The sequence below is a fragment of the Phyllobates terribilis genome, unplaced genomic scaffold (assembly GCF_046119375.1).
Source record: "Phyllobates terribilis strain yellow unplaced genomic scaffold, ASM4611937v1 Scaffold_1__5_contigs__length_1240528914, whole genome shotgun sequence".
In the NCBI taxonomy this organism is placed as follows: Eukaryota; Metazoa; Chordata; class Amphibia; order Anura; family Dendrobatidae; genus Phyllobates; species Phyllobates terribilis.
Window position 1 is genome coordinate 452,543,438 of NW_027362761.1, and position 25,965 is coordinate 452,569,402.

At 44.9% G+C, this 25,965-nt stretch overlaps 2 protein-coding genes across 9 annotated transcripts in view; one reads left to right on the forward strand and one right to left on the reverse strand.

Annotated features, from left to right (window-relative positions):
* SLF1 (SMC5-SMC6 complex localization factor 1) overlaps nucleotides 1-5,084 on the reverse strand; it is a 120,915-nt gene extending 115,831 nt beyond the window's left edge. The window contains exons 1-2 of the mRNA XM_073680274.1: nucleotides 5,074-5,084; nucleotides 4,142-4,165 (exon numbers count right to left, since the gene is read on the reverse strand). Of these exons, the coding sequence (XP_073536375.1) occupies nucleotides 4,142-4,165; nucleotides 5,074-5,084 (35 nt within the window). The remainder of the gene's footprint in view (nucleotides 1-4,141; nucleotides 4,166-5,073) is intronic.
* KIAA0825 (KIAA0825 ortholog) overlaps nucleotides 4,339-25,965 on the forward strand; it is a 580,812-nt gene continuing 559,185 nt past the window's right edge. For 7 of the 8 annotated variants that reach the window (XM_073678463.1, XM_073678435.1, XM_073678470.1 and 4 more), the window contains exon 1: nucleotides 18,755-18,848. The gene's annotated coding sequence lies outside the window, so the exon portion shown is untranslated. Of the gene's footprint in view, nucleotides 4,558-18,754; nucleotides 18,849-25,965 lie in introns of those variants that run through there. The other variant, XM_073678443.1, reaches the window with a different exon arrangement.

Genomic DNA, 25,965 nt, shown 5'->3' on the forward strand with positions numbered 1-25,965 from the left:
AGGCAGTGTAGGTGCACAGTTCCATACAGTGCCAAGTCCTATTCCACAATTGTTCTAAACCAGAATATGGCAAGAACCACTCAACTAAGGAAAGAGAAATGAAAGGTCATAGTTAAATTAAGAAATGAAGGTCAGCCAATCCAGAAATTGCTAGAACCTTGAAGGTATACTCAAGTGCAGTCATGAAACTGGCTCTCATGATGACCGCCGGAGGATAGGGTAACCAAGAATTACCTTTCCTGCAGAGGATATGTTCATCAGTATTACTAGTCTCAAAAAATGCAAATTGACAGTACCAAAGATTACAGCCGTCATAAATGATACACAGACATCAAGTATCAGACACTTCTCAACATCAGCCGTTCAGAATAAACTAAGAAAAGCATGCCATTATGGTCGAATTACTGCAAAGAAGCCACTACTGTGGACCGCAAACAAGAAGAGACTTGTTTGGGCCAAGCAACACAAGGACTGAACATTAGATTAGTGGAAATCTGTGCTGTGGTATGATTACTCAAAATTTGAGATTTTTGGTACCAACTGCCATGTGTTTCTGAGATACAGAAAAGGTGAGCATATGTTTGCCATTGTGTGATGCCCACCGTGAAGCATGAAGGGGGAGATGTGGTGGTGCTTTGCTGGTGCCATTTTTGGTGACTTATTCCAAATTTAAGGCATTCTTACCCAGTACGGCTACCACAGCATTTTGCAATGACATGCCACCCCATCTGGTTTGCACATAGTAGTACCATCATTTGTATTGCAACAAGATAATGTCCCAAAACACATCTCCAAACTATGTCAAGGCTATGTGACCAAGAAGGAGAGGGATGGAGTGCTCAGTCAGGTGACATGGTTGCCACAATCACCTGACCTCAACCTTGGACCCGAACCCCACAGAAGTCAGCGGTGACCCGTACGTTCGTGCTGTAAAATGGTTGTAGTAAGGGCTAGGGGGCTGAAAAAGGAAGCAAATGGGGGTAAGAGCAGGACAATTGCCCTGCAAACAAATGTGGATAGGGAAATTATTTAGAATAACATAGTATAAAAAAAATAATAATTCTTGAAACAGAAGGGGGAGGTCCAAGTGGAGCAGTGCCTTGCATGTGTATTTTACTGTACTTGTTAATAAATAAAAAAAGGACAAAGGGTCCCCTTATTTTTAATAACCAGCCAAGGGAAAGCAGACAGCTGTGAGCTGGTCTTATTATCCTGGGAAGGGGCCAATATCCATGGACCTTCCCAGCTTATTAATATCAGCCCCCAGCTGTCAGCTTTGACTTTGCTGGTTATTAAAAATGAGAGCCCCCCTATTTTTAATACCCATCTAAGGCAAAGCAGACAGTTGGGGGCTGATATTAATAGGCTGGAATTGCCATGGATATTGGCCCCATCCCAGCGTAATAAGACCAGCCCTCAGATGCCCCAGAAATGGCGCATCCATTAGATGCGCCAATTCTGGCACTTAGCCTCGGCTCTTCCCAATTTCCCTGGTGCAGTGGAAATTGGGGTAATGGAATTGTGGGGTTGATGTCAGCAGCTGGCACAGACATCAAGCCCACGGGTTAGTATCAGCCCCCAGCTGTGCACTTTGACTTAGTTAATTACTAAATATAGGGTGGAACCCCACGTCATTTTGGGAGGGGTCCCCCCCATTTTAATAACCGGCAAAGGCAAAGCAGACAGCTGGGTGCTGATATTAATAGGCTAGGAAGGTCCATAGATATTGGCCCCTTCACAGCTCACTGCTGTCTGCTTTCCCTTGGCTGGTTATTAAAAATAAGGGGGACCCCATGTGATCCGGCGGTTAAACAGGCCGGTTCACGGGTGGCGTCGACCAATCACAGCCATGCCAATACTTGGCATGGCTGTGATGACTCTAGAAGTGCCTACAGCTTAACAGCTTGTTGATTTGCTGTGCTGGGAGAAGTCCCTGTCCAGAGTTCAATGCTGGATACTAGATGTCCGGTATGAACTCCAAACTTTACAGCTCAGGTTTGCACATCCCTAGTGGTAACGCCAGAAACACATTAGAGTAATCTTATCTTCCATCATCATGGATATTTTTAAATCTATGGAATAAAGCATTAACGATTATATTTACATCCACTGCAATCCGAATCTCTTTCTGGCAATACACCACAGCTGAAGTCTGTGCCACCATACCCGAGCCGTGCTGTCCTGCACCTCACCGTCAGAATTGGAAATGACTACTACTCCCGGCAGGATACTATTAGGACAAGAGTGATGATGAGCCTTGGATAAAGGTGTATCATTATCTCAGCTTTATGCATGTCAGGCTCCATGATGCATTACTGTCAGTGTTAAGGCTAGGTGCAGACGAGCGTATATTTTTGTCATCTGAGAGAATCAAGTCAATTATGCAAATCACACTCTGATCAGCGTTTGATCATAGTGTGATCCGATTCCCTTGGATGAGAAGAAGATGAAGAAAAAAATTTCTCAATTCTGTCAGTCTTTGGAAATCGCACTGCACTCAGACGTAATCCGAGTGCAGTCTAATGTTTTCCACGGACTCATCGACTTGCGTGGCGGAGTGTGATCCAAATATTTGATCAAACTCACACATGCTGCGATTTTTTCCTGGGACAGACTCGGTTCCAAAGAAAATATTGGACATGTCAGAGGTCACAGCTTGATTATTCAATGTGGAAAATCTATTGTTTTTCTAGAATCGAGGTTCTTCTTCTTTTGTGAAGCTGGAAATGCCAAGGCCTACATGATATTGGGACAGAGGTCTGATTCATCATTTGTGTCTTTTTTATAAGTCACTTTACTTTTTTCGTCTTGTGGTATTCGTTGCCGTTTATTGAGCCAAATTCTTCAAAATGGCGCATGTGAGTTCATGAATTTTCCTCAACATAAAAAATGCTCTTTATTTTTGTCTTAGACCTGTTTTGAAACTTTTTAAAGAGGTTGTCGACTACTTTTACATTGACGGCCTATCCTGCCGGATCCCAGCAGATCAGACACTGATGACCTATCCTAAGGACAGGCCAATGTAAAAGTAGAGGACAACCTCTTTAAGTGTAAAAATAGGTCACGTTTCAATAAATGGCGTAAAAATTTATACCAAAGTAGCAGATGTACATAGAATTACTCCGGTGCCAGGTGGGAGAGGACTGGAGTATATTTGTGGCAAATGTAACGACTTTTTAAAGGGTTGCAATTGATAGATCAGCCAAAAACATCTTGAAACCTCAGACCCTTCAGATAATGGTTAACAGAAAGAATACGTTATATAGGCTGTAAAAAAGGTGCAAAGTAAAAGAGGAATTAGGCGCAAATGAAAACCAGGAGAAAAATATCAAGAACTAGAAAAAGAAGAAAAGATGCGCTAGCCACACAATGGCTCTGTACTCGCTACACGCACAGTGGCCCGGTCCGTCTCCCCACCCGCACAGTGGCCCAGTTCCACCTACCCGCATAGTGGACCGGTCCCCAACTCCCTCCACCTGCACGGTGGCCCAGTTCCCCCCCCCCTGCACGGTGGCCCAGTTGCCCCCCCCCCTGCACGGTGGCCCAGTTGCCCCCCCCCCCCTGCACGGTGGCCCAGTTCCTCCCCCCACTCCCCCTGCACGGTGGCCCAGTCCCTCCCCCCGCACGGTGGCCCAGTCCTCCCCCCCCCCCCACACAGTGGCCCAGTTCCTCCCCCCCCCGCACAGTGGCCCAGTTCCTCCCCCCCCCCCCCCCCTGCACGGTGGCCCAGTTCCTCCCCCCCCCCCCCCTGCACGGTGGCCCAGCTCCTCCCCCCCCCTGCACAGTGGCCCAGTTCCTCCCCCCCCCCCCCCCCACGGTGGCCCGGTCCCCACCTCCCTCCACCTGCACAGTGGCCTGGTCCCCCCACCTGTATGACACAGACTAGCAGTGACAGCACAGCAGACACACCAGCTGGAGCACATAGTAGCCTGATCCATTGTCCTGTATACAGCTACCATAACATGGACATGTTCATTTACACGACTCCCATCAGAAATATGTACAAGCAGGATAAGACACATTGTAAGCGCACACTATAAGCCATTCATTCATAGTCAACGTAAAATTTTCCTCTGCACAAAACCCGACGTCTGAGCTGTGATGACAAGCCACAGTAATGCCGCACTGACTGCACACGTACCTACAGCGCCGGCGGTCACTCAACCTGCGCGCTCACAGTACTCAGCGGCAAACATCCTGTTCCGCCAACTGAGCATGCGCATCACTGTACACACTCCCACAGCGCTGCCTTGCTGTGATTGGCTGAACATGAATCAGGCTGCTGCCGCCATATGTAGTGAGGGCATCTCATACATAAGTAATGCAAATCTGCCCATAAGCAAAGACGTCGCGCAAGCTATGTATATAAAGTAATGTGTGTAGCAGAGCTCCCCTACCCTACCGGTACAGGGCACGGACAAACTAAGGGGAACCGATGGTAATGCTGGGACGGTTACTATGGTAACTGTAAACAGATCACGGAACACATGGTGAAGGTATGACAGCTGCCTGCACTCTCAGACTCCGCCCATTATCGCGACTAATCCTTCATCACAGGTAAGTGACCACATGGTAAACGCCAAAAAGAATCATTCTCTCTGGAAATTCTCCTCTGGCATGTCTGTAAATATCAATATTTCTGATGTCCTAATTGCATGGTTATCTAGGAATGAATGATTGTTGCTACATAGAAACCATTTTTATTCGGATTGACATGAAGTTATGAAAGAGGTTCTGCAGCAGCTTGAGTGTGTATTAGAGAGGTCTGTGCAGATCTTCATTCATAGGTGCCTCTTATACATATACAGTGGATAGTGGACAAGAAGCCCCACCCCCACACCTTCCGTACTTCAAAAGGAGGTTCTGCAGCAGGCAAGATGACTATTACAAAGTATAATGTAAAAGATAGAGAATATTAGAAGTCACCTCCGTATCTGTGACCTGTATACATTCTCTCAGCCTCCTGCTTTTATGTCACAGAGCGCCTTAAAGGGATTGTCTAGTGCTACTGACTTCCTCATGGAGAGGTGAGCTTTGCTAATGATGTCATGTCTGCACACATCTGCCCAGTACCTGCCAGTCATCGTCTTTCTATGTGTGTATAGAAACCATGTCATCAGCACCGCTCACCTCCCTACAGGAGTTAGGTGCCTGGACAACCCCTTTAAGGCACTGTGAATTAAAAGCAGGAGGCTGTGTGTGTTTATACAGAGTGTGCAAAGCAGTCATCAAAGCAAAAGGTGGCTACTTTGAAGAACCTAGAATATAAGACATATTTTCAGTTGTTTCACACTTTTTTGTTAAGTATATAATTCCACATGTGTTAATTCATAGTTTTGATGCCTTCAGTGTGAATGTACAATTTTCATAGTCATGAAAATACAGAAAAATCTTTAAATGAGAAGGTGTGTCCAAACTTTTGGTCTGTACTGTATATCGTTTTTCTATGTTTTGGCGCTTTTGCACAATAAAAGCTATTTTATGGAAAAAAATATTTTTTTGTATTGCTTTATTCTGAGAGCGATAACTTTTTTATTTTTCAGCTGATGGAGCTGTATGGCAGCTTGTTTTTTGCGGGACAAGATGATGTTTTCAGCGGTACTATTTTTATTTATATTCGTCTTTTTGATCGCGTGTTATTCCATTTTTTGTTTGGCGGTATGATAAAGCATTGTTTTTTGCTTCATTTTTTATTTATATTTTTTACCGTGTTTACTAAAGGGGTTAACTAGTGGGACAGTTTTATAGGTCAGGTCGTTCCGAAAGCGGCGATACCAAATATGTGTACTTTTATTGTTGTTTTTTTTTTTCATAATAATATTTATTGATGGGTACATTATATTTTTATTTTTGGTGGATTATTTATTTATTTTTTTCACTTTCTGACACTTTTTTTACTTTTATTCTTTGTTCCACTATGGGACTTTCACTTTTTTTATGCTATACAGGCTGTCAGCACTGCAGATGCAGAAGATACTTTGGTCATGCACTGCGCATGACCAAAATATCTTCATGTTGTCATGACGACATCGGGTCGTTATGGCAACATCCGGGAAGCCGCGGCAAACAGCGCTGGAGGCCGGCAGGAGAGGTGAGTATCCCGATCACCTCCCCTTGCCCCCGCAATGATGCTATTGACTTCGAGCGCAGCATTGCGGGGTTAAAGTGCCGGGAGCGGAGTGGGACCGCTCCCTGCACATAGCACGGGTGTCAGTTGTGACAATCAGCTGACACCCGGCGGCTATCGCGCCCGCACAGCATGTGTGCGGGCGCGATCGCAAAGACGTACTAATACGTATCAGGCTCTTAAAGCCCAGGGCGCAGATACGTATTAGTACGTCTTGGGCTTTAAAGGGGTTAAAGAGAAGCGGTCACGTTGTACATGCAGTCTGATCTGTGGACAGCGTGGTATAGAGAAGGAGATGCTGAATGATGTATAGCAAAAAAAAATGGAGAAAAAAGAAAAGCTGCACTCATCATACTGGTAAAAGAAGTAGTCCTTTATTTCATCACTGGTTAAAAGATAATGGCTAGCAGGGAGTGCGGTGAGGGAGGGGACAGATGACAGTCGTTTCGCTCTGCAACGAGCGCTTCTGCAGGTCCAGGACAACCCATAATAATAAAGATAGGAGATTTTGGTTATCTTGACTCTACATTGCAATGATTCCAGAAGCAGAGTATACATCTCCATAGAAATACATTGTATATATAACAATGTATTTTTATGGTGGCTGTATACTGAGGTGAAGAAAAATATTTATCTTGTTCCTATAAGGCTATAAGCCCACGCTCTGTAATGGCAGCGTTTTGGACACAGCTCACCTGCACTGTGTAAACTCGCCAGCGGCTTGGATATACAAACCGCAGCATGCAAATTTCTGTTGCGGAGACGCTGGTCTCCACTATGAAGTTTCCACACTAGAATGTCATTAGATGCGGTAACTCCACATGGTTCAGTGAACACATGCGGATTTACCTGTGTGATTATAAAGCAGCGTTTTGGACGCAGCGAAAATAATCTGCATCCAAAACGCTGCTGTTCCTGATTGTGGTAATGTAGCCTAAAAGTATTAAAAATAATAAGCAATTATATATTTTTTTCATTTGTCTGCTCAGGTCTTGAGCTCACAAACCTTCACAAATTACTGATAGATGGGAGCTTTAGTGTGCTGAGCCACAAGCTCTTGTGTGGTTATGAGCAGAATTCCATGTACTTGATCTGTACTGCAGAATCTGACTAGGCAGATAGGAATACACAGCTGTGTACAATATATGTATTTTTAATCTATAGGGAGAATCAGTGTATGTGCCCACGATGTGTACCAGCCTGCGGGCCCGACTCTCCAGAATAGCCGGCGGCAGCTTCCGCTCAATATGCAAATGAGCGGCACCATTTAAAAAAAATAAAATAAATTCTCATCTGCGGACTTTCCTCATAGAGTTTAGTCTATGGGGAAAGCCCGCATGTGGACCCACAAGAGAAATTGACATGCTGCGGTCTGGAAAGACGCACCGCATGTCAGTTTCCGCAGGTGATCCGCAGGTGCACGGGAACGCATAGTGGACATGGGATTTCTACAGACCCCATCCACTATGTTGTAACAGCTGGCCGCTGTGGTTTTGACGCTGCATAAACCTGCAGTGGCTCCTGACCGTATGCACATACCCTAACAGATCTTTTCATCTTATAAAATTACCCAAAAAATAATAATGAAAAAAAAAAATGTTATTTTGAATGCATTTATTTTAAATAGTGAAACATTACAAATCAGCAAATAACATGGACATATTTGTATCCCTGTAATCGTAATGACCCACACAACACAGCGATCAGATTATTTACGGGGATCGGTAAATGATGTAAAAAAAATGGCGTAATTTATATTTTTCTCTATTAAACCCATAAAAATGTAATAAAACTAACGCTGAGGCCGTGTTCACACATAGCGTAAATGCTGTGTTCTTTCTGCTGCTTTTTTCTGCAGGTGTCCGTACCACACGACACAGTAACAATCTTCTCTGATTAGTGTTTGCTGCGTTTCTTTTATGCCTTTTCCCGCTTATTTGATGCGATTTTGGGGCAGATATGAAGCAGAGTTTTGAATGCTTTTTAACAGTACAGAAAAGCTTTGATTATTCGGTCGTCCATGACAGCACCACGTGAGAGAGAGGATCCGCCCATCAAGGACAGGAAACCTACAGGTTAAAAAGGGCGGCCCTCTCTTTCCGCCTCAGTTTAGGTTTCCTGTCCATGATGGGGGACCTTGCAGGCTTATCTGCAGAAGATGGACTCCTGTCCCAGAGAGGGCCATAGCAGGTGGTTGGAGCCGGTCCGTCCCGGTCCTCTGGAGACGCCACGGCAGGGCTCATGGGGGCGCCTCCATGAGCGTTGCGGCAGGCGCGACATCGCCTCACGGGAGGTAGATGTCCGCCAGGTGTGGGGCCGCTAGCGGGCTTCCCCCCCCCCTCGCTACCGCTTGCAGGAGATCCAGGTCGCCCGGCGGCGCACGTGACGGGCGCGACCTTCTGACGCGACTTCCGGTGCGCCGGGCAGGAAGCCCTGTGACGTCACCGGAAGGGGCGGGGCTCGTTTGAATTTTTTGGCGCGAGCAGCTGAACGCTGGGGGATTGAGGACCTGGCGGCGAGTAGCCCACCTGGATCCCACCTGGACCTGGGGAGGAAGACCAAGGAGCAGGTAACGCCCTCCTGGGTAAAAAAAAAAAAAGGAAACACACACCCACACATGGTACCGGTATGGCCAGTATATAAAGGGTCTGGTAACATACAGAGGTGCTTCCCAGCCCATTCTTACATTGTAAGCTATGGAAGATTCACAGGAGCTGTCACCTAGGCAACAACATCTGCTGCAGGAGCAGCCCTCTGGGGAGCCCTCACAACTAGTGGCGCAGCGTCATTCCCGGCTAGGGTCTGGTCGTACAACTACAAGAGCTACCACTAAGAGCAGGAAGGACGGTCCGGTGCGGCGTGATTCCTCGCCATGCATGCTGGATTCTTCTGCTTCTACGGTACCGAAGGTTCTGTGGGGTGAGTGGAATCTTCGTGAAAGTTCTACTAATGTTTCCTCCTTCTTTCTATCTATGACTTTCTTTTAGAGCAAGAAATGTTCCTCGAAGTCCAAGCACAGAGAGTGTGCCTTATGCAGCTGTCCACTCCCTGATTCTTATAGCAAAAGGTTGTGTCAGCTTTGTATCAGCAAAATGATATCGGAGGAGACCCCAGATTTTTCCCTAGGCCTAAGAACTTTAATAAGGGAAGAAATAGGCAAAGCATTGCAGGGTTCAGAGTCTGGGCATATTCCTCAAGAAACCCAGCCGAGTTCAGACTCTGAGCTATCGGTCGCTTCCTCCTCCGCCTTCTCTTCCTCTGATAGTGAGCCAGACAGACAGTGCTTCCCCCTGAAGGAGGTCGATGCCCTAGTAAAAGCCGTCCGATCTACAATGGGGATAGTGGACTCGAGGGTAGAGAAGTCAGCTGAGGATGTTATGTTTGGTGGTCTGGGGCTAAAGAAGAGAAGGGTCTTTCCAGTAAATTCAAGGGTGAAAGACCTCATTGATAAGGAGTGGAGAAAGCCTGACAAGAAGGGTAGTGTTCCTCCATCCTTTAAAAGGAAATATCCGTTTGAGGATGCTATGTGTTCCTCCTGGTTAAAAGCACCCAAGCTGGATGTTGCTGTTACTAAAGCAGCGAAAAGAACTTCCCTCCCGTTCGATGATATGGGTGCATTGAGAGACCCCCTAGACAGACGGGCTGATACTTTCCTGAAAGGGGCATGGGAGACAGCTGCGGGAGCACTGAGACCAACAGTAGCAGCTACCTGTACGTCCAGAGCCCTGATGGTGTGGCTTGAACAGCTAGACAGTCAGTTGAAGGATGGGACTTCTAGGAAAGACATTATTTCTTCCCTTCCACTGGTTCAGGGGGCGGCAGCTTTTCTTGCTGATGCATCTGTGGACTCGGTGAGGTTGGCAGCAAAGTCAGCAGCACTGTCAAATGCGGATCAGCGAGCCTTGTGGATTAAAAGCTGGCCAGGGGATTTACAGACTAAGTCTAGACTGTGTACAATCCCGTGTGAAGGGGAATACCTCTTTGGTCAGACCATGGACGACTTATTGGAGAAAGCGGGGGACCCTAAGAAGGGGTTTCCATCAGTACCTCTACCCTCCTTTAACCGGTTCAGGACCGCCCACTGTACATAAACGTCGGCGCTGCCTGGGCTCTGTGCATTGCCGACGTTTAAAAACGGTGGGTGGTCCCGCAGCGCTCAGGACCCCCAGGGTCCTGCTAGCGCTGCGGTACCCGTTCAGAGCGATAGCTCTGACATGTGGCATCATGGGGACCTGATTGGATCAGGTCCCCATGATGTTAACCTGTTCCTATCTTCTAGATGCCGCGATCCATAGCGATCGCGGCATTTAAAAGATAGGGACAGCCGGTGGTCGGCGATCGGGACCCCCCACATACCTGTCAGCGGCGGGGATCCCGGTGCTGTGACCTCTGACATCATCGAGACCTGATTGGCTCAGGTCTCGATGATGTCAGCGTCACACCAGCCAATCAGAGAGATCACCAGGGAAGTTTGTTTTAGCAACAAACTTTCCCGGGCGATCTGCCTGATAAATGCAGTTTCTCCTCCGATCTCAGTGAGAGAGCAGAGGAGAAACAGTGTGACAAGAGCTGTCAGCCTTGCCACTGTGAAAGTAAAAAAAAATAAAAATAAAAAAGTAAGAGTTAGGGTTAGTGAGTCTGTCAGATCAGTCAGTCCTGTCAGATCAGTCCTGTCAGATCAGTCCAGTCAGTCCTGTCAGATCTGTCAGTCAGTCAGTCCTGTCAGATCTGTCAGTCAGTCCTGTCAGTCAGTCCTGTCAGATCTGTCAGTCAGTCCTGTCAGATCTGTCAGTCCTGTCAGATCTGTCAGTCAGTCAGATCTGTCAGTCAGTCAGTCCTGTCAGATCTGTCAGTAAGTCAGTCCTGTCAGATCAGTCAGTCAGTCCTGTCACATCAGTCAGTCAGTCCTGTCAGATCAGTCCGGTCAGTCCAGTCCGGTCCCGTCCTTTCAGTCCGGTCCGTTCAGTCCAGTCAAAAAATATAAAAATAAAATGGCCCGTCAGACTTATACCGCAGAGGAGGTGTATGCCCTGCTGTGTTCTGACACTGATGACAGCGCAATCTCAGATGGAGATATGGATTTTGAGGGCTTTAGTAGCGGCGACACTGAGAGCCCAGAAATGAGCAGTGATTCTGTTCCATCCTCAAGCCCAAGGACCAGTACAGCAATAGGGGCAAATAGCGCTACTGGAGAAACGTCTCCAAATCAGGGAACACTGCCCAGTACAAGCGCTGTCCCTGCTACTAGTGAATTGGCGCACGCCAGTGTACAAGGGGCGTTGCCACATGATCTAGCATTTCCCAGATGGGAGGCTTCAGATTCGGCTGCTCCATTCAGCCCTGATTTCAACGCCATTCCTGGTATAAATGTGGAGGTGGAAGATTTTGGACCAATTCATTTTTTTAATTTGTTTTTTTACAGACAGCTTGCTAGAGCATATTGTCGTGCAAACAAATTTATACGCGTCCCAATTCATAAGCCAGAATCCCCGATCTTACTATGCTAGGGCAAATTTATGGACACCAACTAATGTCCCGGAAATAAAAAAAATTTTAGGACTTACATTTGCCATGGGGCTTGTTAAAAAACTGAGCATTCGATCCTACTGGTCCAACCACCCTGTTCAAGCCACCCCTATGTTTTCAGTCATTCTGCCTAGGACCCGTTATGAAATGCTCATGCGGTTTTGGCATTTTAACGACAATAGTCAATGCCTGCCCAGAAATGCCCCAGAACATGACAGGTTATATAAAATTAGACCCATCATTGAAAATTTGTCAGAAAAATTCTTAAGCCTCTACACCCCAACACAAAATATTTCTATAGACGAGTCCCTTGTAAAATTCAAAGGAAGACTGCACCTCAAGCAATTTATCCCATCTAAAAGGGCAAGGTTTGGAATAAAGCTCTATAAAATGTGCGAAAGTTCAACCGGATACACATCCGCTTTTCGCATATATGAGGGGAAAGATAGCCAACTAAACCCACCAGGATGCCCTACTTATCTGGGGACATCTGGAAAAATTGTTTGGGAGATGATAAGTCCATTTTTTCAAAAAGGCTACAATCTATATGTGGACAATTATTACACCAGCATACCCCTATTTAAAAGTCTGGTTGAACACAACATCGGGGCTTGTGGGACCATCCGTAAAAACCGTCAGGGGTTTCCACAACCATTGGTCAACCAAAAGTTTCAAAAGGGGCAGTCAGGGGCTGTACGCAACGGAGAGCTGCTTGCCCTGAAATATAGGGATAAGAGGGATATTTTTGTCCTCCGCTCGATCCACACAGATGCCACAAGAGCCACTGTAGAACTAGGATCCACCACTCCGAAGCAAAAACCTGTGTCAGTCATTGACTACAACAAACACATGGGGGGTGTGGACCTTGCAGACCAGGTTCTACAGCCATACCAGGTATCAAGAAAGTCCTATACCTGGTATAAAAAGTTGGTTATTTATTTGTTTCAGGTGGCCACATACAATTCTTTTGTGTTGTACAAAAAGCAGGAAATTCAGATCCTTTTCTTGATTATCAAGAAAAGGTAATTGAAAATCTTGTCTTTCAAAGTGTTAGCCCCGCTCATCCATTAGAATCTGAGGATGTGAAAAGACTCACTGAGCGACATTTTATTGCACTTATTCCAGCAACGGAAACAAGAAGGAACCCCCAGAAAAGATGTCGTGTATGTACTAAGAGAGGAATGAGGCGTGATACCCGCTACTATTGCCCACAATGCCCATCATTGCCAGCCTTATGCGTCACTGACTGCTTTAAAATCTTCCACACAGAACCACATTTTTAAACTGTAAAAATGTATCCCAATTTGTCATTCAAACATTTGGTTCATTTAGTGAATGACACATTCGAGTAGAGCTCACTTAATTTCCAGGGGGGGTTCTCCAGAATCTAAACCTTCCATTGCGTGCTTGTTTCTGGAAATCATCCATTGAGTTAAAATGGTCACTAAACCCATAGATGAATTCCCAGAGGGGTTTCATTTCCAAAATGGGGTCACTTCAGGGGGGATTCTTTAGCTCTGGTACTCTGAAAAGTGCCAGAACAGCATAATCCCCCCTGAAGTGACCCCATTATAGAAATGACACCTCTGTGGGAATTCATCTATGGGTTTAGTGACCATTTACCTATCTACTTATTTTCCCACCACTAGATTAATTTATACAGAGGAGTAGATTGTAAAATTCGGTCACTTGTTGTGGGTTTCCTCTGTTTAGGCACCTCAGGGGCTCTCCAAATGCAACATGGCGTCCGCTATCCATTCCAGTAAAATTTCCATTCCAAAAGTCAAATGGCGCTCCTTACCTTCCAAGCCATGCCGTGCGCCCAAACAGTGGCTTTGCACCACATATGGGGTATCAGCGTGCTCAGGAGAAATTGCACAACACATTTTGGGGTCCATTTTTTCTGGCTGCCCTTGTGAAAATTAAAAATTTGAGGTTAAAGTAGCAGTTTTGTGAAAAAAAAGTTAAATGTTCATTGTTTACTTCCACATTCCAAAAATTCCTGTGAAGCACCTGAAGGGTTAATAAACTTCTTGAATGTGGTTTTGAGTACCTTGAGGGGTGCAGTTTTTAGAATGGTATCACTTTTGGGTATTTTCTGTCATAAAGGCTCCTCAAAGTCACTTCAAATAAGATGTGGTCCCTAAAAAAAATGTTTTTGTAAATTTTGTTGTAAAAATGAGAAATCGCTGGTCAACTTTTAACCCTTATAGCTTCCTAACAAAAAAAAATTTTGGTTCCAAAATTGTGCTGATGTGAAGTAGACATGTGGGCAATGTTATTTATTAACTATTTTGTGTGATATATCTCTCTGATTAAAGGGCATGAAAATTCAAAGTTTGAAAATTGCAAAATTTTCAAAATTTTCACCAAATTTCCAATTTTTTCACAATCAAACGGAAGTGATATCAAAGAAATTTTACCACTATCATGAAGTACAATATGTCACAAAAAAACAATCTCAGAATCAGGGGGATCCGTTGAAGCGTTCCAGAGTAATTACCTCATAAAGTGACAGTGGTCAGAATTGAAAAAATTGGCCTGGTCACGAAGGCAAAAACAGGCTCTGGCGCGAAGTGGTTAAGAGATCGTTCCGGAAGAGGAAATTTTTCCGGAAGAGATATTTCAGGGAGCAAGACAAGTCTGATGAAAGAGGTCGAAAAGGTAGAGGTCTACTCTTTGGTCCGTCTCCAAAAAATGAGCAGAAGACAGGGGATACACAATCAGCCCAGGTGGGAGGTAGATTGTAATTTTTTGTCCCAGCTTGGGAACAGATTTCTCATAGTATTTGGATTTTGAGCCTGATTAAGTATGGTCTTAAGTTTCAATTTAAAGCATTGCCTCACAAAAGGTTCATGGTTGTTCCCTCCAGTTCTTCCCCAGAACGCCAGGCTGCCCTCGTTTCAGAAGTACAAACCCTAATAAGAAAGCACGTCCTGATTGAGGTTCCGGAAGCTGAAAAGGGTCTTGGTTTCTACTCCCCGCTCTTCTTGATTCCGAAACCGGATGGAAGTGTCAGGACAATTATAAATCTGAAATGCCTGAATAATTTCCTTAAAATACACACCTTTAAAATGGAGTCTTTAAAATCCGTAATAAAGTTACTTTTTCCCCACTGCTATATGGTAGTGCTCGATCTCAAAGATGCGTATTACCATATCCCAATTCATAGTGATTACCAGAAATACTTGAGGCTGGCCATTGAAATAGACGGGGTGGTTAAACACTTCCAATACACTGCACTCCCCTTCGGTTTAGCTATAGCGCCACGGGTTTTTACTAAAGTAATGGCGGAAGTTATGGCCCATATAAGAGAAAGGGACATTCTAATTATCCCTTACCTGGATGATCTCCTGATAGTGGGGAATTCGTTGGTTCAATGCGAGACCCACCTGCAGGAGACCATGTCGGTCTTAAAGAGTTTGGGGTGGTTTCTAAATTTAGAAAAATCTAGACTATCTCCACTCAAGGTACAACAATATCTGGGGGTCATATTAGATTCCAGGAAACAGCTATGTTGTCTTCCAGAAGAGAAAATTGATAGAATCCGGGAGTTGGTAGAACAATGTATACGTAAACCTTCTATGTCACTCCGTAAGGCCATGTCACTATTGGGAACCTTCACCTCCACTTTTCCTGCGGTTCGTTGGTCACAATTGCATTCAAGAGCCTTTCAGTGGGATGTGTTGTACAATAATGCAGCTTTAGAGGGGCATCTAGACCGTAAGTTTACGCTAGGTCCTCGTGCCATATGGTCCCTTCGTTGGTGGTTACGACAAGACAATCTTGCTAAAGGGGTTCCCTGGGAATGTAGTCCAACTGCAGTCTTGTCCACTGATGCAAGTGCTACAGGTTGGGGAGCTCACTTTGAAGGGAAATTAGTGCAGGGAACCTGGTCAAGCAGTGAGCAACAGTTGTCATCAAATGTTAAGGAGCTTCTGGCGGTGCAGCATGCGTTCAACGAGTTCCTTATATATTTTCAGGACCAGCATGTCCGTGTACTCTCGGACAATCAAGTCACGGTAGCTTACATAAACCACCAAGGGGGAACCCGCTCAAGAAACTTGATGAGGGTAGCGAACGCACTTCTGCTGAAAGCCGAAGATCACTGTCTCTCTCTTTCGGCTACTCATCTAAAAGGCAAGGAAAACATCACAGCGGATTTCCTCAGCCGTACTTCTGTAAAAGAAGGAGAGTGGTCCGTAAATACACAAATATTCTCCAGAATCGTAGAAATGTGGGGCCTTCCGACTGTGGACTTATTCGCAACAAGAGCCAATCGGAAAGTGGAAAATTTTTGTTCCTTAGACCCCAGAGAAGGACCCCTGGCAGTGGACGCCTTTATGGTTCCCTGGAGGTTTCCTCTGGCATATGCCTTCCCTCCCATGATCCTGCTCCCAGCGGTGATAAGAAAGATCAGGGCAGACCGGGCCAGAGTGATACTCGTATGTCCCTTTTGGCCCAAAAGACCGTGGTTCCCTTGTCTCCGGAAGATGTCCATATCAGATCCCTGGGTTCTTCCGGAGATTCCGGACCTCCTCACTCAAGGGCCACTTTCCCATCCTCCAACCCCGAGTCTACATTTGACGACGTGGAATTTGAGAGGGTGTTATTGACCAACAAAGGATTCCCCGCAAATGTAGTGAATACTCTCCTGGCTAGCAGAAAACCTGTTGCCACCCGTATTTATGCCAGGACCTGGAGGAAGTTTCTGTCCTTTGCAGAAGTTAAGGTGGAGGAGGGGCCCCCTATTGGGAAAATTCTGGAATTTCTGCAGCGAGGCTTAGAATTAGGTCTCACTACCAGTACCTTGAAAGTACAGGTGTCGGCGTTGGGAGCTTTATTTTCTTCCAATATTGCAGATAACTATTGGATAGGCCGTTTTATAAAAGCTTCCTTTAGGTGTAGACCCATTACCAAAGCAAAGATGTCTCCCTGGGATTTGAATTTTGTCTTAGATGCCTTGACCAGTCCTCCTTTTGAGCCACTAGATTTAGTCTCCCCCAAAATTATTTTCCTAAAGACGGTCCTGTTAGTAGCCCTAACTTCAGCCAGGAGAGTCAGTGACCTACAGGCCCTTTCAATATGCCCTCAATTCACGCAAATTCTGGACGATAGGATTATATTAAAACCTGATCCAGCCTTTCTTCCTAAAGTGGCCACTCTATTCCATAGAACCCAGGAAATAGTTCTCCCAACTTTTTGCTTTCCGCCCAAAAATCAAAAAGAGGAGAGACTTCACACTTTAGATGTTAGGAGGTGCGTACTAAGGTACTTAGAAGTATCACATGGCTTTAGAAAGGATAAGTCCCTATTTATTTGCTATCAGGGGGCTAGGAAGGGTTGTAAGGCCTCAAAGGCTACAATTGCTAGATGGATCAAGGAGGCCATTTCCCTCGCATACTCCTCAGGGGATAAAGAGATACCGGAGGGATTGAGGGCGCATTCTACCAGAGCGGTGTCAACCTCCTGGGCGGAGAAGACAGGGCTTTCCATTGAGGAGATTTGTAAGGCTGCCACTTGGTCTTCTCCCTCTACTTTCTATAGGCACTATAGATTGGATCTGGGTGGCTCTGCAGATCTCACTTTCGGGAGAAGGGTGCTTCAAGCTGTGGTCCCTCCCTAATTTCCTTCGTCTCTGTAATTCTCTCACGTGGTGCTGTCATGGACGACCGAATAAAGCCTTAGTTACTTACCGGTAACGGGATTTTTCGGAGCCCATGACAGCACCCGTATATTCCCTCCCTTCACTGGTGTTGTGCACTCCTGTAGATTTGATTTCTTTTTGTGCACCCTTGTGGGAAATTGATGAAAAGCAATGTACTTAATGTGATTATGTTTTGTTATAACTAACCTTGGCGGTACTCTCATGCTCTGTTAACTAAACTGAGGCAGAAAGAGAGGGCCGCCCTTTTTAACCTGTAGGTTTCCTGTCCTTGATGGGCGGATCCTCTCTCTCTCGTGGTGCTGTCATGGGCTCCGAAAAATCCCGTTACCGGTAAGTAACTAAGGCTTTCTTATTGTGGAGTTTGGGGCGGATCCTGGAGAAAACAAAAAACACAGTATTTCTGCAACGTGTGAACACGGCCTTACAGACACAAAAAAGCCAGATGTCGCATAGTGACGCTATATAAAGATGAAAAAGTTCTAGCGGCTCCGACTGTGAATGAGGGAACAAAAAATAATTCACAACTAGAGATGAGCAGGACGCACAGATGACGTCACGCTGTCCTGGGTGATCAAAAGCCGCCGGGGACACCGGAAGAAAAGAGATTCACGGCCTCCTGTCCAGCCGCCAGATAGCACTGACCTGGACACTGGACTGGAGTCACAGGAATCCATCCGCTCATCTCTAGTCCTAACCGTCCCAGATACAGCGGACAGTCCTGGATTTGGGTCTGCGCCCTGCAGTCTATGGAGTCTCCTGAATGCTCCTCTCACAACACCTCCTGGTTGGGGAAAAAGAAATAGTAAATGGGCGTGGATTGGGGCGTGGTCAAAATTTGTTGCCGCGCGCTTAGCACGCCGCATGATGTGTCCCTCTTTCTTTTCTTCAAAAGTTGGGAGGTATGGACGCTGCAGATAATTGACATGCTGCGGGTGAGTTTACACAGCGTTAAATAGAAGCACAGTGGGTATGGGATTTCTATAAATCCATCCACTGTGTTTGTAATGCAGAACGCAGCGGAGGTGTGCTGCCTCCAAAACTCTGCTAGTCCTGATTGTGGGCAGGCAGCCTTAGTCGCACGACATAAGACCGCCATGTTGTTCTACTACAGCTCAGCGCCTGATGGTGAATGTGATAGCGCTGCCATGATCACGACCTGGACGTCAGCAGAGATCTATGTGACCACAGTCATCATTTTTAGTTATATCTGGCAGCAGGACATGTGTGCTTCAGAGAACAGACTCTGTTGTCAGTAGCCATGGTAACCCTCCCTGCATTATTTGCTTCCTGTATTACTGTATAGTGAAGGTATTAGGTTGTATTATTGCTTTTGGGCAGTTTTGTATTAATTCTCTATGAGATGCCCTTGTTAAAGATGGCGGAGGCAGCCTCAATCGTACACAGCCAATCACTGCTGGCAGCACTGTGGGCGTGTGTTCAGTCACTGCGCATGCTCAGATGGAGGAACAGGATGTTGCCTCTCGCTACATGTGAGCGCTCAGGCTGAGTGACTGGGGGCCTCTCTAGGTATGTGCAGCTGATACGTGCACTCTCCTGTGCAGCGTGCAGGGCAAGTACTGTGTTATTTGCAGCCATGTTAGGTTTTGGTGAAGATGTGAGAGTGATGAGTACAGGGGGGGATTTTGCGCTGTATGATACACGGGTTGGGGTACTGTGCTGAGGCTTTTGGTCTTTAGTGTCCACATAGACTCTGCTGGGAGTAGTAGTGACTGCTCCTGTTCTCTGCATATCTGGTCCATAATGTGGGGTCTGCCCTGCTGATGGTGGTAGACCCCGTGTAGTGCTGTTGCCATGGTTTCTGATGCAGGAGCTGGAGTTGTCCTCTGCTGTATGACCTGGTAATATTATACATTGATGTTCCCCATGCTTGTGGTGGTCCCCAGCCTTCCCGCTCACCACCCCGGAGTTACAGCATTACTTGGGCTGCAGTGTCTCTACCACTTAGATTTTGCATGGTTTTCGGTGCAGATTCTGCCCCAAAATCCACCTATTCTTTAAATCTGCCTGCAGCAAACCTCCTGTGCACGAGAATGAGAGAACGTGCCTGTAGTGCACCTTGTGGTTTGTTTTTTTTCACTGTATCATTTGTTTTAAACCGTTTCAGATCAATTCCCCAGTGCGGTTTCCACACAATAATTGTTTGTTTTTTTTTGCAAGGTTTATACAGTGGAAACATAGCAAAGAAGACCCTTTAAAGGGAACCTGTCATTTCCTAGTTGCTATCTACACTGCCCCCATTGCTTTGTTATTGATGCAATGTGCATCACTACTAAGCTGTTTTCATGAAAATCGGTGGTAGTATACTGATGTTATAACATTTTATATACTCTGTCCTACCTGCTCATATTCAGTGACATTGAATATATGACATTTGAATACTGCTCCTGGCAAGTGCTATGTTTGAGGGGTGCATTTGCACACGTCGGACCGCACGATACATTGACCGCCCACGTGCCGGGAATCTGGTAATGGTAACGTTATAATATCGTTATACTACCACCGATTTTCATGAAAACAGCTTGTTAGTGATGCACATTGCATCACTAACAACGCTATGGGGGCAATGTACATAGCAACTAGGATGTGATAGGTTCCCTTTAAGGCTGCACCCCATATTGTAATTTAAACCGCATGTCAAAAACTGAATAAAAAAAACGTGTGTTCCTAGAACACTGTGCCAAATATCTTGAGGCTGAACTTAGATGTCCGTGTAACTTGGTCCATGATGTACAGACTGACTGTGGGTTTTCGAACCCAAATTCACCAACTTCATGTATGTCTATTTAGCTGTTGAGTTCGGATTGGGAGACTTTTCCAAACATCAAGGCCCATGTACCACAGATGTCTGAATTTGTCCCTTACTTCTGATTTGCAGTGGAGGAGTGGACATGTAGCGGGTGACAACTGATGAGGTAGCACTGGTTGTTGCATCCAGATTGGAGACATTAACACGTAACCATGTGTGGTTCTCGCCAATCATTTCAATGAGAATATGCCATAATTGTCAGAACCTGAATCTGAATAGAATCCGCAAGGGTCTTATCTTGATTTTGTAGAACCACATTAGGAGGGTTTGGATGTTGGGGACAATCTACCAATCTGGGCAGGCACAAGGGGAGAGAAAACAGATGTGGTCCGGGCAGGCACAAGGGGAGAGAAAACAGATGTGGTCCGGGCGGGCACAAGGGGAGAGAAAACAGATGTGGTCCGGGCGGGCACAAGGGGAGAGGAAACAGATGTGGTCCGGGCGGGCACAAGGGGAGAGGAAACAGATGTGGTCCGGGCGGGCACAAGGGGAGAGGAAACAGATGTGGTCCGGGCGGGCACAAGGGGAGAGAAAACCGATGTGGTCCGGGTGGGCACAAGGGGAGAGGAAACCGATGTGGTCCGGGCGGGCACAAGGGGAGAGGAAACAGAAGTAGCAGCTCCAGTAGCCGCCTGCCTATATAGTAAATGCAACAGCAATCAGGAAGTTTCCTCAAGTATTTGTATAATGTAACATCCATACAAAGCAAGAAAAGATAAAAATGCAGGCAAATGTAATAATACTGTAGTTATACTATACTAAAATTCCCTACTGGTCCTGACATAGTAGATAATAATACACTTTGGGAGAGATTTACAAGAAATAGTGCAAAGCAGAAGTGGAGAACAAGCCTAGAACAATCGAACAGATTTCAGCCTTCGTTTTTTCAAGAGTCTCTGGAGAATGAGAAATGGAGTCTCCCTTGTTTCTATAGGTCATTACTCCAAAGTTTGCCTTTTTTTTTTTTTTTTTTTTTTATTGCAACTTTAGTGAATCTTCAGAATATGTTGATCCCGTCACCATTCACACAATAAAGTTCCTTCATAAACCATGTGCGTCATTTTGATGGATGTGGCGCAATATACATCAGCGAATTCCTAAACACATAAAAAGAAAAAGTGAAAAAAACAAAACAAATGATCTCTCCTTATCCAGGTGATTTAGACAGATTCATGAAAGGCGACTTTTATAAAATGTTGCATTTTTTTGGACGCATTTTACTTCTGTCCCTTTCTGGAAGAAAGTTTCAGATAGTCTAGAAATGCGCCAAATTGAAAGTGCGAACGTGCAACTTTTTAAAGGGTTTGCAAATTTTGATGCTAAAAAGATTAAAAAAAAAAAAAACCACAGTAAAACATGCAGCATTTTGAAGAACTTGATGCAAGAAACGTCACTTAATGCAACACAAAAAAAAGAAAAGTGACTTCAATGAGTAACAAATGTTGAATCGGAGCCAATGGCTTTTGCTCTTTGTTACTCCAAGCTCATAGGGTCTTAGAGGGGTAATCCCATGTTGGACATTTATGGCAAGCCCACAGGTAAAGTAATGAATAACTGATAGAGGCCGGGCCCATGGCTGGGACCCATAGGTAACTTGAGGATGAGCTCCCTTATGTTTTTAGTTGATTGTTAGCGTTATCATACCAGTAGAAATATCTGAAGACTTTCCTTAGATGTGTAGCATTTCAATAAAGTGTTTCCTTTTAAAAAACTGTTGCAGTGTGTTCTTTTCTATTCTCAAATTTTTTATGTGTGAAAAATATTAAAGTGTACCTCCACCTTCAACAGAAACATTGTTGCAGTGCAGTTCTCTGCCGTATAATTATTTCTTGAAATTGGTCAATTGGAGGTTTTAGCTGTTTCCCCACTGCACGGACCGCTTCTGGTGCATGAACCTAGGCTGCTTTCTGCTCCTGCTGCTAGACTACGGTATTTAGTGATGGAGCGAGCGTCATGGGGTCTTACACTGCTTACTGCCACACTGAAGATGTTAGCTAAGAGCAACAAGCAGAGTGCTGCTTAGAAGGGCTGTGGAGTCGGAGCCCATTTTGCTGGAGTCGAAGTCGGTATAAAATGAACCGACTCTGACTCCTAAAATATATAATAAATTGGGTACAGTAGTTCAATGCAGTTTGTGGGGAATATCTTTTTCATAAGAACTTCGTAAAGTTATGAAATGTCCTATAAATGTCTGTCCTATTCCTGATCTAAGGGTCTAGACTTTTAGCTGAGATGAATCTGTGCTACAGTAAATTTATCACTTGGACATGAGCCGTGTATGAGGGAGTCGGAGGCATGGAAATTGAGGAGTCGGAGGTTTGGCTTCAATCTGAGCCGCTTCAATCCCATCTGAATAAGACGTGTGCCAATTCACTAATGGGGTAGGGTCACACAACCATTCTCTCCATAACCGAGAAACTGTCCAATTATTCTGATCAGGGTGGCTCGGATCAAAATCGCATATGTCTCAGATTTTTTTTTTTTAAGAAGCACTCGGTCAGAGGAAGAAACTGACGTGCACAGCCCCATAGAATAACATACACTACCGTTCAAAAGTTTGGGGTCACCCAGACAATTTTATGTTTTCCATGAGAACTCGTACTTTTATTAAATGGGTTGCAAAATGATTAGAAAATATAGTCCAGACATTGACAAGGTTAGAAATAATGATTTTTATTTGAAAGAATAATTTTCTCCTTCAAACTTTGCTTTTTGTCACAGAATGCTCCCTTTGCAGCAATTACAGCATCGCAGACCTTTGGCATTCTAACTGTTAATTTGCTGAGGTAATCTTGAGAAAGTTCCCCCCATGCTTCCTGAAGCCCCTCACACAAGTTGGATTGGCTTGATGGGCACTTTTTGTGTACCATACGGTCAAGCTGCTCCCACAACAGCTCAATGGGGTTGAGATCTGGTGACTGCGCTGGCCACTCCATTACAGATAGAATACCAGCTGCCAGCTTCTTCCCTAAATAGTTTATGCATAATTTGGAGGTGTGCTTTGGGTCACTGTCCTGTTGTAGGATCAAATTGGCTCCAATCAAGCGCTGTCCACAGGGTATGGCATGGTGTTGCAAAATGGGAGTGATAGCCTTCCTTATTCAAAATCCCATTTACCTTGTACAAATCTCCCACTTTACCAGCACCAAAGCAACCCCAGACAAACTTTGACTCGTCTGTCCATAAAACTTTTTTCCAATCTTCCTCTGTCCAATGTCTGTGTTCTTTTGCCCATATTAATCTTTTCCTTTTTATTAGCCAGTCTCAGATATGGCTTTTTCTTTGCTACTTAGCCCTGAAGGCCAGCATCCCGGAGTCGCCTCTTCACTGTAGACATTGACACTGGTGTTTTGCTTGTACTATTTAATGAAGCTGCCAGTTGAGGAGCTGTGAGGCGTCTATTTCTCAAACTAGAGACTCTAATGTACTTGTCTTGTTGCTCAGTTGTGCAGCGGGGCCTCCCACTTCTCTTTCTACTCTGGTTAGAGCCTGTTTGTGCTCTCCTCTGAAGGGAGTAGTACACACCGTTGTAGGAAATCTTCAGTTTCTTGGCAACTTCTCGCATGGAATAGCCTTCATTTCTAAGAACAAGAATAGACTGTCGAGTTTCACATGAAAGTTCTCTTTTTCTGGCCATTTTAGGAGTTTCATAGAACAAACAAATGTAATGCTCCAGATTCTCAACTACTGTAGCTCAAAGGAAGGTCAATTTTATAGCTTCTCAAATTAGTCAAACCATTTTAAGCTGGACTAACATACTTGTGCAAGGGTTTTCTAGGGTTTTCTAAATATCCATTAGCCTTCTTACACAGTTAGCAAACACAATGTACCATTAAAACACTGGAGTGGTGGTTGTAGGAAATGGGTCTCTATACACATATGTAAATACTGCAATAAAAACAAGACGTTTGCAGCTAGAATAGTCATTTACCACATTAACAATGTATAGAGTGTATTTCTGATTCATTTAATGTTAGCTTCATTGAAAAAAATGTGCTTTTCTTTAAAGAATAATGAAATTTCTAAATGACCCCAAACTTTTGAAAGGTAGTGTAGTTGTGAGATCTATTTGAGAAAATCAGTTTTTCTGTTGAAAGTGAAGGTACGCTTTAAAGAAGTATTCCCATCTGATACAGTGGTAGAAACTCCCTGCACAGCGGGGCCCTGGAATCAGAATCATGGATACTGTCTTTGCCGGGGAACTTCTGCACAACTCCATTCAAGACCAGAAAAAACGGTGAAGGGGTCTCTGTGCTGAGGCGGCCCTCTGATCCCACCCTTCACAGGCTGAGAGGTCAGATTCCCAGCAGTCATGAAATAATGGCGTAGTCTAGCTATTTGCTTACACTTTATGAGATGAGGGAGGAACTTTAAAGGGTTTCTTCACTATTGTATTATTTCTAATATACAGCAGGGCATGAAACACCACAGACCCCCCTCGCACCTCCACACATTGCACAAAACATTTCTAAGTATGTGCACATTACGGTGTTTGTTTGTTTTTTCCATGTGAGTGAACTAGTGTCTTTTTTTTTTTTTTGTTTTGTTTTTTCTCTACATTTTTTGGTCTTTGCCTGAGTGTTTTTTCCGACAGTTCTGACCTTTGGCCATTTTTTAACCATTCTCCCAGTGTGTGGGGGGGCATTTTTTGTACTTGTGTGTTGTTTTTTGATTTTTTTTTAAACGTTATTTAACAATGAAAAGGCCACTATAGTTTAACGCAAAGACACTGGCAAAACGCTCAAAAGAGTCTTGGGCATCTTCCGGGTTTCTTTTCAGCCTTCCCCTTTACTTATATTGTAAGTTCAGAGTGGAAGACCCCTGACAAATCGTCAGCTCACATCTTTTAATCGCTTGGCGTCTTCCTTCACTCTGTACTGGCCGATCTCGGTAACTGCAGTCCCGCTGTCATTGATTTAACCAGGAGCAGAGCTGCAGTTGTTCCAGCTCTGTGCAATGTGTTCATCAACCTGTAGGGGGCGCAGCAATCCCCACCCATCACCAGATCCAGGATACCGAGTGTTGCTCTTTTTTTAGGCAGCTCACCATGTGTATTGCATCTTTTTACAAAGTCTTTGGGAATAGCGAGGCACCTACTGTTTTGGAAGTCTCCTGAGGAGCTCACATTGCATAGGTTTATTGTGAAACCTGCGCAGGAACTAAATCAAATGAGGTATAAGCACTGTAGGAAGTTGTGTCCACATGAAAAGTAAGATGTCGATCACATAGGTGAGTCTTCATCACAGTCCGCACTGTTGCCCCGTGATATACAGTAGCGACCAAAAGTTTTGCTTTTTTTTTTTTTTTCTTAGAAGTGTGATTACTTCTGTCTGGTTGTTATGATGCCATTTTCCTGGTAATGAATTGAAAGTGCATGAAGTTGTCATTATGCAAGACCTTAGTTTTAACCAAAATGCTTTTGAATACTGCTGAAAGTTTTGCATATATTATTTATTGATCACAACATAGAGAGTACCGAATTTTTCGGACTATAAGATGCACTGGACCATAAGACACACCTAGGTTTTAGAGGAGGAAAATAGGGAAAAAAATATTTAAGTAAAAAATGTGGTCATGATACCCTGTTATAGGGGAGGGAGTGTGCTTCTGACACTGGTATTGGGGTAATGCCCCCCAATTCTATTAATATCCTCCATCCTGGTATGTATGGCCCATCCTTCCTGGTATACGTGGCTCCCATCCCATCTTGGTATACGTGGCCCTCATCCCCATCCTGGAATGCATGGCACTCCTTGATCCCCCATCCTGGTATGCATGGCTCCCCTTGATCCCCCATTCTGGTATGTATGGCACCCC